The sequence below is a fragment of the Bombyx mori genome, chromosome 9, assembly GCF_030269925.1.
Source record: "Bombyx mori chromosome 9, ASM3026992v2".
NCBI lineage: Eukaryota > Metazoa > Arthropoda > Insecta > Lepidoptera > Bombycidae > Bombyx > Bombyx mori.
In genome coordinates, this window is record NC_085115.1 from 12,321,276 (window position 1) to 12,333,768 (window position 12,493).

The following is a 12,493-nucleotide window of genomic DNA, read 5'->3' on the forward strand; positions in this document are numbered from 1 at the left end:
CATGCAATAAAAAAAAAACTTTTGCTCATTCAATTCTATTGTCAAAGTCAGGTATAATCTGTTAAGCAATTATTTTCCGTTTCTAGTTCTAGTCTGTGCAACTGCAGTGTACATTGTTCAAAGTACCTATGTGCAATTTTAAAATTGTCCGAGTGATAGTTGCGTCTACAATCTGATTGCGTACCAAGTTAATGATTTAAACTGTGATCCTTTTAATTCGTACAAGTATATATCTATTGAATTGTGTTTTAGTAAGTTTCATTTAAAAATGTAGTGCGATGACCCATTGTTTCTCTTGATTGTGAAAATGAAGTGTTTGTACAACGATGATCTGAAAGAAACATCGTCTTTTATAAAAAAGAAAAATACCTAAAGCATTGAATGAAGATGGATGATGAAGAGGCAGATTTACGGGAACAGATTTTTCATAATAATGTTAGAGAACAAATTGTAAGTAACACATCCATTAGTCCTAATGGCTTTTCTTGTTCATAGTTCGAGTATACTACGTAGACTACCGGTTCTTAATTGATTTTATATTGATTATTCAATTCTTTGGGGTTCTAGATCAACTTGTAATTGGTAGCTTGAATACTTAGAAAAACGCATAGGTTCTATTTAGAAATAATAAAAACACTTGTTTTTTTCTTGTTTTTGTTGGATGGTTACATTTTGAAGGGATTGGGTTCTGTAGGTGATGAGGGGCTATTTAAAAACACAACTGCTTCATTATAATTATATTGCAGATTGCTTGAACACTTTTACACCATAATACAATTATTATCTTCATATTTTTTAATAAAACTATTACATGTTTTTCATGCCGTGTCTAGATGAGAAGTTATGACATTTTCTTACGAGAATACAATGATCTGTTTTTTAAACATTTAAATTAATTCCAATATTCGAAATCTAATCAAGTGTCAAGTGTTGCCTGCCATTACATTTAATATACAAACTCCAACACACCCCCTCAACACTTGCACACATTTTTCTCCGTCTATAATTTAATACCAAAAAAGAATAACGCTAACCTGACCTTCATAAATGAATTACTTTCCATACATACCTTAAAACCTCACAACCACTTACATTCCGTTACTTCCACTTAATCCCTCTCAATTCAACCAACAACTATTCATTTTACCTTTCAAACTTAATACTATCTTTAATGTCGCTACCTTTAATCCTTTCTTACTTCTCCAACTCCAATTCGATCAAAAATATACTTTCATTCAACCATACAACCATACAACCTTAACTTCCCTCTTGACTCACTATATAAAACCCTAACTATAATAGTCTAACTCCTTCTCGACTTCCTACATAAACTCTTCAAGTTTATTTAAAACTTTTAACGCCTTCTCAACCTCTTTACTTTAATAACCTTAAACGCCTTCTCAACCTCTTTACTTTAATAACCTTAAACGCCTTCTCAACCTCTTTACTTTAATAACCTTAAACGCCTTCTCAACCTCTTTACTTTAATAACCTTAAACGCCTTCTCAACCTCTTTACTTTAATAACCTTAAACGCCTTCTCAACCTCTTTAATAACCTTAAAACGCCTTCTCAACCTCTTTAATAACCTTAAAACGCCTTCTCAACCTCTTTAATAACCTTAAAACTCCTTCTCAACCTCTATAACCTTTAACTCCTTCTCGACTCTAACCTTTAAAACTCCTACTCGACTCTTTTACCTCCAAACTCCTTTATCTCCTTCTCGACTTATTTAACGTTAATCTCCCTCTTAACTTCTTTAACCTTAATCACCTTCAACTCCACTCACAAACCACATAACTCATAACAAATAACCTCGCACAACTTCAACAAACTCAACATTTCAATTCACATAACACATACAACCTTACATTATTCATACAACCTTCCATTATCTTTTATATTTTTCTCACTTCCTAAATTTTCCCACTTTTTTCACATATCCGTTCAATTATTTTAATATAACACAAACCAAAATTCCTAACATCTATTATAAAACAACAATAAAACAAAACTATAAAAGAGACTCAAAAGGATATTAAAAAACGACTGTAAATATTTTTGTATCAAATAATGTGTACTTTTTCCCACGGCTAGATTAACTATTGTTTTTTAAATATTTTTATGGTCACCCCTTAATTGTTTGTGTGTTGAATAATATCACCCCCTTAATTTTTGAATTCATTCTTGTCTCTTTTTAGATAAATCTATGGTTGTATAATACAACATTTAAATTCCCAAAGAACTTATTAAACTAACCCATTTATCCCGAAACACAAGTTCACATTTTTTTTTTTTTTTTTTTTTTAATGAATACACTTAACGTCTCAAAGTTTTCCATGACCAGATTTTCATTTGTTAATCTGAAATCATTTGTTCCACTTTCATTTGTTTCTCTATATTTCGCATTTTAACAACACCTTCTCGAACTTTACGGCTTTTGTACTTCATTACACTCCATTAGTATTATTTCCTCTAATATCACCTTCTCGAACTCCACTAACTCTCCATTTCTTCCTATTTCACCTTCTCGAACTTCATTACCTCCATTACTATTATTTCCTCTAAAATCACCTTCTCGAACTCCATTAACTCCATATCTTCCTCTAGCACCTTCTCGAACTTCGTCGACTTCGTCTTCATGTTTATTTTTATTTGTTACTTATGTTAGTATTCTCCCTTCCATTACCTTATCTCATGCTCTTATAATAATTTTCTGTTTTGAATGGTTTTATTTTCATTAAATTCATTACATATTGGTTGCTAAGAAAATTTTTACAAACAGTTTCGTTTCCATGGTGATGTTGTAGGCGTAGGTGATGGAAGTGGAAGCGTGCTGGGCCCATAACCTGTTGGACGGTTAATTTGAAGGGATTGGGTTCTTTAGGTGATGTTTTAATCAGCAAACTATAATAAATATTACCTTATAAATTCTGGTCTGGGCCCATAACCTGTTGGATGGTTACATTTTGAAGGGATTGGGTTCTGTAGGTGATGAGGGGCTATTTAAAAACACAACTGCTTCATTATAATTATATTGCAGATTGCTTGAACACTTTTACACCATAATACAATTATTATCTTCATATTTTTTAATAAAACTATTACATGTTTTTCATGCCGTGTCTAGATGAGAAGTTATGACATTTTCTTACGAGAATACAATGATCTGTTTTTTAAACATTTAAATTAATTCCAATATTCGAAATCTAATCAAGTGTCAAGTGTTGCCTGCCATTACATTTAATATACAAACTCCAACAGTTTTTATGTAAAACAGTACATCAGCAAAAATCTTTTTTATTTAAAGTCTAAACAGTATCAAAATTTTTATAATTTTTTTACTTATTCCAAATATTCATGTTAGGTAGCCCATAAAATGCAATAAACATTTACTAACTGTTGTACCATTAATTGTGGGATAAAATGATAATAAATTAATATAAGCACTACCTACAGGTAGTGTACAATACCTGTAGCTAGTATTATATTTAACTAGCTTGTATTTATATCTATGGATGTAATGTAAATATCCAATTTAAATTTCATCACTTGAAATCACCTTCATATCCACTTTAATGTAGTTCATAGTAATTTAATTTTGCAAATGTAACTAACTCAAAATGATGTTGCTATATTGGCTATAGATACCACAATCTGAACTTATAATAAATTTACAAGGTGTTTTTTAAAACCTTTTTTTAATGGGCAGAAAACTAAAAACTCAATCAATAAAAATTAAGTGCTACTTTTAAAACCATATATGGTAGGACGTCCTGTGAGTTCCCACAGGTAGCTATCACCACCTGACCTATTTCTGCTGTGAAGCAGTTATCTGTATTGGTTTGAAAGGTGAGGCAGCAATTTTACTTGTAAAAACTGAGACCTAAAACTGATATCTCAATTTGGATGTGTTTCTTTCATTCAAATAAAAGGTGTTCCCATGGCTATATCCTGACTTATATCAGCTCCTTAACACATATTAATTATCACTTATCCTTAAAATCCTTAGAACTCTTGTCTCAAGATGAATCGGTATTTACTTGTAAATGTTTATGGGCTCCAGTAACCACTGAACTTCAGGTGGGCAGTGAACAGTCCAGTTATCTAAACAAAAAAATTATTGTTAGTTTATTTGTTATATTATGTTTGAACTTTATCAAGTTCATACTTAAATCACTTTAACAAAAACTCTTGAAAATCTGAAAACAACAATTCAAAGTAATAAAAAATCTGTCAACTGTTCTAAAAATGTGTGATCATTCCAAAACTAAAAAACATATTTGCATGTTCCATTTTTATAGTTCTCTAGTTATGAATTATGGCAGTTTTTGAACACTTCTCTAAATTCTACATTAAATCCAAAAAAGTATTTTATATATTTGATCTAGAGATAACTTTTTATTTACACCGAGATATAAATATTGAGAAGCTTGTAAAACATTAACTTTATGAATAGAGCATTTAATATTTTATCAGACTACCCAAGACCGATGTAAATTGAAGGATTTTATTCGAGTCCTACACCCCAGCAGAGGGTAATAGGAAAGAATGATGATGATGATGATATTTTATCATATAAGAAAATGAGTGGCAAGATGGTCAATTAATTTTAATGTATTTTAATACACAGAATATTGAAAGGAGATAAATTTTTATAATTATAAAATAAAATAAATAATGTTATAATGTATCATTATTATAAAAAAATAATGTTATCATTTGATAGAGAAACCTTAATCACAATATATATAGATAAATTAAAACAGGTTACTATAAAAAAAAACTTTTTTGTTCTTTATTAGAGCCATACACCTAAGTCTGTTAAAAATATTACAATAACATAAACCCGATTACAATTTTATTATAAGTCCCACAAAAAAGGGACATGACATTAATTATGTGGGAAGTATTAATAATAATTTGCTCTATAAACAAAAATTCAATGTCAAAATAATCTACTCTATTTTATTAATTATTATTTATATATGCATATAAATACAACCTGTTCAATCACAATAAATATTTGAAAAAATAAATTTCTATCGACATATTATATGCAAGTAGCAAAAAATTGGAAATCAGCTATTTATTTATAGACCGAAATATGTTAACAAAAATAAATATGGTTCGTAATGATTACTTACTTGAATTAAAAAAAAACTACAAAGAGATTAATTTTTTTAAACTTCCAAACAACTGAGACAAATAAGGCTACCACTTTAGTAATGAGAGTAACTAATATTTTATGATATTTTCAAGTTTACATTTTTCTGACTAACACGTAGAAATAAAAAAAAAAAAAAACGATTAGCGGAATCCTCATAATAAATAATAGTTTAAAAAAAACTGAAAAACACGCTTTATATAAAATTCAACAAAAAATATTAGTAGTAGAATGTAGTGTAATGTGTAGTGTAGTGTGTAGTGTAATGTAGTAGAATACAAGTGAAGCTAATATAAAGCGTGTAAAAATTAACATAATTTGCCAATTAAATCTCACTTTAATCGAAAAAAAATTAACGCCCTTCACTGGGCCTTCCCCTTTTTTTATTTCGTTGAAGTCAGTTTTATCAAATGTAGTATTATTGAAGTGTTATCTTTATCTTTCTTAAAAGTTTTAGTACTTTACTTATCAGTAGTAGTACTAAAATTATTCTTGGCCCATCCTGACTTTTTCGTGCAATTTTATACTCTTGGTTGAGCCTGCTGCTCGGTCAATTTCTGTCACGAACTAACTTTTTTTTATTTTATTGCTTAGATGGTTGGACGAGCTCACAGCCCACCTGGTGTTAAGTGGTTACTGGAGCCCATAGACATCTACAATGTAAATGCGCCACCCACCTTGAGATATAAGTTCTAAAGTCTCAGTATAGTTACAACGGCTACCCCACCCTTCAAACCGAAACGCATTACGGCTTCACGGCAGAAATAGGCGGGGTGGTGGTACCTACCCCTGCGGACTCACAAGAGGTCCTACCACCAGTGATTACGCAAATTATAATTGTGCGGGTTTGATTTTTATTACACGACGTTATTCCTTCACCGTGGCAGTCAATCATGAACATTTGTTAAGTACGTATTTCATTAGAAAAATTGGTACCCGCCTGCGGGATTCGAACACCGGTGCATCGCTACATACGAATGCACCGGACGTCTTATCCTTTAGGCCACGACGACTTCCTAACAAGCGACTATTCAAGTGTAAAGGCGGGCGACATAATTCTCTTTGTCATATATCTATGTGGGTTCTAGGATTACATAGCACCAGACGAAAAATTAGTTTGTCTGCCCATCTAATAAAAAAAACGCATCACACGAAAAGTAGATACGTATTTTTTTGGTTTCTTTTTATCTTCTCTATAAGGTTCTCAAAGTTGACTCTTTAAGCAATTGCGGAATATCGTCTGTATGAAACACTAATTACACGCAGTGTTACTGATGATTACTTATGAGAATCACCTTCAACTCTAATTTCTAGCTATGTGCACGAAAACAATTCATGATTTAGCTAACCTTTTATTACTGAGGTCGCGGTCGTTTCCATCGAAGGCATGGAGTGTTGTTGTAATAGTCAGCTACGGTATTTGTGTTTTTTAATTATGAGCCATAGTTTTTGCCGTCAGAAGACACCTTTTTTATTGTTCCCATGGGAATATAAGCTCCTGTCCCATTACGTGTTAAGCTGTTACCGGAGCCAATAATCATCACAACGTAGATGCTATCACCGGCTTTCAGACATGAGAATGAAACCTTAATTGTATCATATTATGTTTGTTTTGTAAAAGGCAGGCTAGTTAATATTCGAAAGCAAAAAAAATCAACCTTATGTTTCTAGATAGAAGGTGGCGATCAGTTTTTGGTATCTATCGAGTCCGATTCCCACTAAATGGCATGTGAGCTTTTTTGCTCACTTCCTCTAAAATAACCTATTGCTTTTACTAAACAAATCCTTTTTTTTTACAGATTTTCTTGTTATTATTTATATTGCTGTATCTGATCTCGTTCACGTTGATTGAGAAGTTTCGGAGACGAGACAGCGAAGACTATTTTACAGCAGACGAAGATGAAGTCAAAGTGTACAGGATCAGCTTGTGGCTCTGCACATTTGCCTTGGCAGTGTCCCTGGGCTCGGCACTCCTGCTGCCCGTTTCGATTGTCAGCAATGAAGTGCTCATACTGTACCCAAACAGTTATTATGTAAAATGGCTCAATAGCTCTCTGATACAAGGTAACCATTTTAATTGACCCAAAAATAGAATACCTAGTATAAAACATAATATCTATATGTCTTGCCTATCACATAAGCTAACTTACATTCCGTAAAAATGACATAGTTTCCTTTTCGGGCACAATTTTGAAAATGACATTTAACATGGGGATCTATGACCCTGTAGTAATACTAACATTTCAACTTTATTGATATTAAAAAAAGAAAACTTGTTTTCTTGTTTGTTTGGCATAATCTAATAATCTTATTGCGTAATTTTAGAAACAATGCCACAAGATATAAAATATAATAGTGTACCTATCTAACACTTTTATGAGTAACGTTGTACAAATCGCAAAAATATTTAAACAACGGTTCATCACGAAATTCGCGCCATTAATACGCGCGGGTGTGCCATAGAGATAGGAAGATGATCCCACTCTCCTATCCATCTTAAAATTATTAATTGCAACGACACGGTAATCCGACTATTAAGTCATTACTGGTGGTAGGACCTCTTCTCAGTCCGCACGGGTAGGTACCACCACCCAACCTATTTCTGCCGTGAAGCAGTAATGCGTTTCGGTTTGAAGGGTGGGGCAGCCGTTGTAACTATACTTGAGACCTTAGAACTTATATCTCAAGGTGGGTGGCGCATTTACGTCGTAGATGTCTATGGGCTCCAGTAACCACTTAACACCAGGTGGGCTGTGAGCTCGTCCACTCATCTAAGCAATAAAAAAAAGTCAAATTATTCTCACAAAAATATTTCCGTTTAAAATAGTGTTGTAAATTATTTACCTACACAATCATAAATAGGAAACATCCTTAAATTTAATTCAATACATAGTTTTTTTTCAAAGGCACGTAACTGTAATAGTGTAAATACACGTGTACGTTTGACGTCACACGAAACATACACAGCTGATGAAAATAATTATACCAATTGCATAATAACGTGTCTCGCTTATAGTTTTGTTTATGCGTATGCCGTACTATATTCGTAACACACGTGGATTTTCAGGGTTAAAGAACTATTTTCTATAGCACACCTAAGGATAGCGAACTCATCATAACAATTGTCGATTGCTCGCTTATCCGATCGCGACGGGGCAACGCAAAAACGCCGTCTCCCGAAACATGTCTTGTCGGATTCCCCGGATTCACTCTCGATGCTTTTTGGGACCCTCAAGCACCGATTACCGTCCTCGACGAACGAACTAACCCATAAACACAGTCCACTGAGTTTCTCACCGGATCTTCTCAGTGGGTCGCGATTCTTATCCGGTGGTAGATTCAGCGATGCGATGCACTGCCCTTGCTAGGGCTAGTGTTAGCAAATTCTCTCAGTTTGAGCCCGTGCGCTCACCTATCTGTCCGGGCTAGGCTGAAATAGTCTTTTAGGCTAGCAACGAATAGGTAGGGAAAAAAGAAACAAAGTCGATTGTTCGATTTTCAAAACTAAAGTAGTCGATAATAGGTACCCGGAGCCGTTCTGGTATTAGGTCAGAGTCATTGAATGATATCAGTAACTAGTACAAAATTCCCCTATCTGTTTTCAGTGCATATTATACCTACATGTTAATAACTAGTTCTCTGTAATACCAAAGTTACTACTGTTTTATAAACCTGAGGTCGAATTAGCAACTCAAAGGTCATATCAACTCAAATTAGTTGGAATAGAAGCACATCTAACGTTATTAATAAAGTTATGCTGGAGCATGGGATTACTCGGACAGTTTGCAAATGTACATTACACAACACAACAGTACAATATTGTGGAAACGTATAAAAAGCGTTTAAGAATTCGAACGCTCTTTAACGGTTGTTCAGAAAATTTACCGTTGCCATATTATAAGTCGATAATTTTTATACGGTAGCGGCATTCGAATTTCGATCTGTTGTATCCCATGATAAATAACGTAATATAATTTTGTTTTATTTTGCGATAGCAATTATTTTTAGAATTTCAATAAGACATATAACCAATTAATAGTTTTGATGAATAACAAAATCTCATCCACCGTAAATATCTAGATTTATTCAGGGAGCCCTGTGGGATGGCACCGTCCCCACCAGCTTGACTACTTAGAGAAAGAGACGACTGTAGATCTATTTTATCTAAAAAATGTTAATTTTGTTTCAGGTCTATGGAATCACGTATTTTTATTTTCAAATCTATCATTGTTTGTTTTCCTACCGTTTGCCTATTTATTTTCGGAGTCGTCCGGATTTCCTGGATGCCGCGGTCTGAAGGGTCGAGTCTACGAAACTTTTATTGTGCTAGCATTGCTCGGCATCGCTATGCTCGGCTTGGCCTATGTCATATCGGCTTGGATAGAAGGAGATCGTTCTGGTGTGGACGCATTATTGAGTAAGTACTATCTATATGATTTTTTTCTAATCGCTAAATTTTTGTTTTTGCTGTAGACCAAGCTAATTTCATATTAAAAGGTAACTTACCTTGGGAGATGGTGTCGAAATCATGATTGATTGTATAACAACCATCCCAATCTTCAAACCGCTACCCATGACTATTTCACGGCGTAATAAACGTGATAGTTCTTCCCTTCTTTTATTTCTTCTTTCCTTGCCATAACCCAGATAATCACACGAAATAATGTCATCAACGAATAGTCTACACGTTCTGAAATAGTTTTAACCTAATCATTCCGCATAGTATACAATCAAAAGTTAATTATAGATATAAAAACGTCCTCAACCTAGAAAATGAAAGCGTGATAACTATGGATTTCGAAGTGTGCCAAAAAATTTAACATTACAGTTACGTGCTAAAATTGTGATAGCCGTTTATTCGTGTCTCACAAAATACATTCTATTCTTCTGGTTTTACAAAAACAAACATGTACATATTTGTATTTTAAATAGTAAATCAGTCTTTATCTGTTTTTAATGGACCGTGAAGAAATTTTACCAATTTATTTTGTAGACGGTGCTAATGAACTATCGGATTGTTCCAGAAACGATGCAATAAAAACGAGATTTTATTTTATTTTGCTCAGGTTTTTGTTCTATGTTGTTTATTTATACTATATGATTATATTATTATGTCAAATCGTTGTACCACCGACTCGCGTTCAATTATTACGGATGGCATTCAACAAAAGATCTCCAAACATTTCGTTAAAATGTTTTCGTTTCCAATGTAATTATGCAACACAATGGAACAAAAAAGCTGTTGTTTTTTGTAGCACTATACTTATACGTTGCTGGACCAACCTGATTTTATGTGGCTACCTAAAATATTAATAGGTAGATACCTAAGTTACATATAACATAACTGAATGACGTCAACCATCCTGAAACATATTATCGAAGTGTCAATTGTATTTGTAGAACATCTTTTCCCTGCTTCCAACCAAAGCGCATGATTGCTTTGTGGCAAATAGTTATGCTAATCGATAATAATCTTTAAACACTAAAAGTGAAGCCCCCATTAAAAATATTGAAAATTACTTTTTAAACCTAAAAATATTGCTAGATGAATCTCAATTCGTATCGTATTCTTAAAAATTGATTTATTTAAAAAAAAAAGTAGGTATAGCTCGTATTGTATTGACGAGTCATTTGATTTCTTAAATAAACAGTATAAAATGTTCTAATCATCACGCCACGTGAATGTGAAAGCTTATAACCAGTTTGAGTAACAAATATTTTATTCATTCGCAGATCTATGGACTTATCTACCGTTCCTCTATTCCTGCGTGTCTTTTGTCGGCGTTTTAATGTTACTAGGTGAGTTGTTTAATAATCGATTTAATTTAATGAGGTTTAATAAAAACGAAATGAACGTATTCGTTTTATAAACGAACTCTTCGATATATAATCGATTATAATCGAAATATTGCCGCGAAACGTCGGTTGAGGTAGGCTTTAAGTCTATGCAATAGAGACAACGACATTGTGTTTCAAGTTGACTTAGACATTTATACTTGACTAGCGACCCGCCCTCGCTTCGCTTCGGAAACTGTAACTTATTATTGATTTCTTCAGTATTTAATGGATGTTATTATACATATAAACCTTCCTCTTCAGTCACTCTATCTATTAAAAAAACCGCATCAAAATCCGTTGCGTAGTTTTAAAGATTTAAGCATACATAAGGACAGACAGATATAGGGACAGAGAAAGCGACTTTATTTTATACTATGTAGAGATATCTGCCAGCTGATAACTTAATACTAGGTGTACAGAATAACGAGATAGTGTTATCTCTAAAACTGACGAAGCTTGTCGTCAAAAGGAACGTCATGCCGCTAGACGTCAACAAACTCGACTTTGAACACAAATTACCCTCGGACATTATCCATCCTCTGATGTACCCAACATGTTATTTTCTACAGCGACTCATTAATGTATACCACGATTTCGACCATGGTTTCTTATGGGGCGTTCATGAAATATGTACATTCTTCTTCATTTATCCATTGAAAACGAAATATGACCGGATATAGGAATTATCTTATCGCGCTTTTCGGTCAATGTCGTAATAATTAAATTTGAATCGATTATGAAATAGTTTTTAAAGATAGTGACGCTTTGTAATTTTCCATCTTTGAACCCCCATCGAATAAAAAAATATCTGTTTCGCCTCCTCTACATTCATTCGCCTTAAATATGTACGTAATTCCTTATCTAATGGTAATTTGGGTTAGAATAGATTGCCATATTTAACTTATGCTTGTTCGGAATCTTTAGAGTTGTTTTTGATGCGCTTACCTTTCTGTCCGGTTTTTTTTGCTACCATTATTGTATTCTATGCGTATTCTGCGAACACGATCTATACAGATTTACTCCTATTGTTTTATTTATAAATGTTAAGAAAATGGAAAGGAAATGCGGCTATTATTGCCTTTGTAGACAGATGAGCATAAGACCCACTTAAAGGTAAGTAGTTACCGTCGCTCATGGACATCAGCAATGCTAGGAACACAGTCAAGCCGCTGCCTACCGCTAACACCTTATTAGTTGCAGATATCGTACAATTTTGAGATAATACTTACGAATAGACTTGTGACGTTTAGGCTATGTATATATTTCTATTTTCTCTTTGTATCTATTTCTCTTATATATTTCTATTTATTCTTCTATAAAATATTAGTGCGTGCTGCACCATCATACCCACTGTTTCAGTGAAGATATTCATGCGCTCATTTGAAGGATTTTGACAAGCCTTATATCTATTATCTATATATTAATACGTGAAGCAAAAACTTTGTATCCCTTTTTACGAAAATTGCGCAGATGGAGGAGTATGAAATTT

General features: G+C 33.2%; 1 protein-coding gene and 2 long non-coding RNA genes across 5 annotated transcripts in view; 2 read left to right on the forward strand and 1 right to left on the reverse strand.

Moving 5' to 3' along the window:
- The first annotated feature begins 72 nt into the window (after positions 1-72).
- The window catches only part of LOC101746728 (protein Lilipod), a 39,561-nt gene continuing 27,140 nt past the window's right edge, over positions 73-12,493 (forward strand). For all 3 annotated transcript variants that reach the window (XM_004931102.5, XM_062670180.1, XM_012694748.4), the window contains exons 1-4: positions 73-450; positions 6,966-7,230; positions 9,356-9,583; positions 10,900-10,965. In XM_004931102.5, coding sequence (XP_004931159.1) covers positions 382-450; positions 6,966-7,230; positions 9,356-9,583; positions 10,900-10,965 — 628 coding nt within the window. In that variant the 5' untranslated portion in view covers positions 73-381. The remainder of the gene's footprint in view (positions 451-6,965; positions 7,231-9,355; positions 9,584-10,899; positions 10,966-12,493) is intronic.
- Positions 2,478-2,715, reverse strand: LOC134199424 (uncharacterized). The gene is made up of 2 exons (XR_009973914.1): positions 2,574-2,715; positions 2,478-2,525 (listed from the first exon to the last, which is right to left on the reverse strand). It is a non-coding gene; the product is annotated as an uncharacterized LOC134199424 (long non-coding RNA).
- Positions 2,723-3,134, forward strand: LOC134199425 (uncharacterized). Its single transcript, XR_009973915.1, has 2 exons — positions 2,723-2,815; positions 2,887-3,134. It is a non-coding gene; the product is annotated as an uncharacterized LOC134199425 (long non-coding RNA).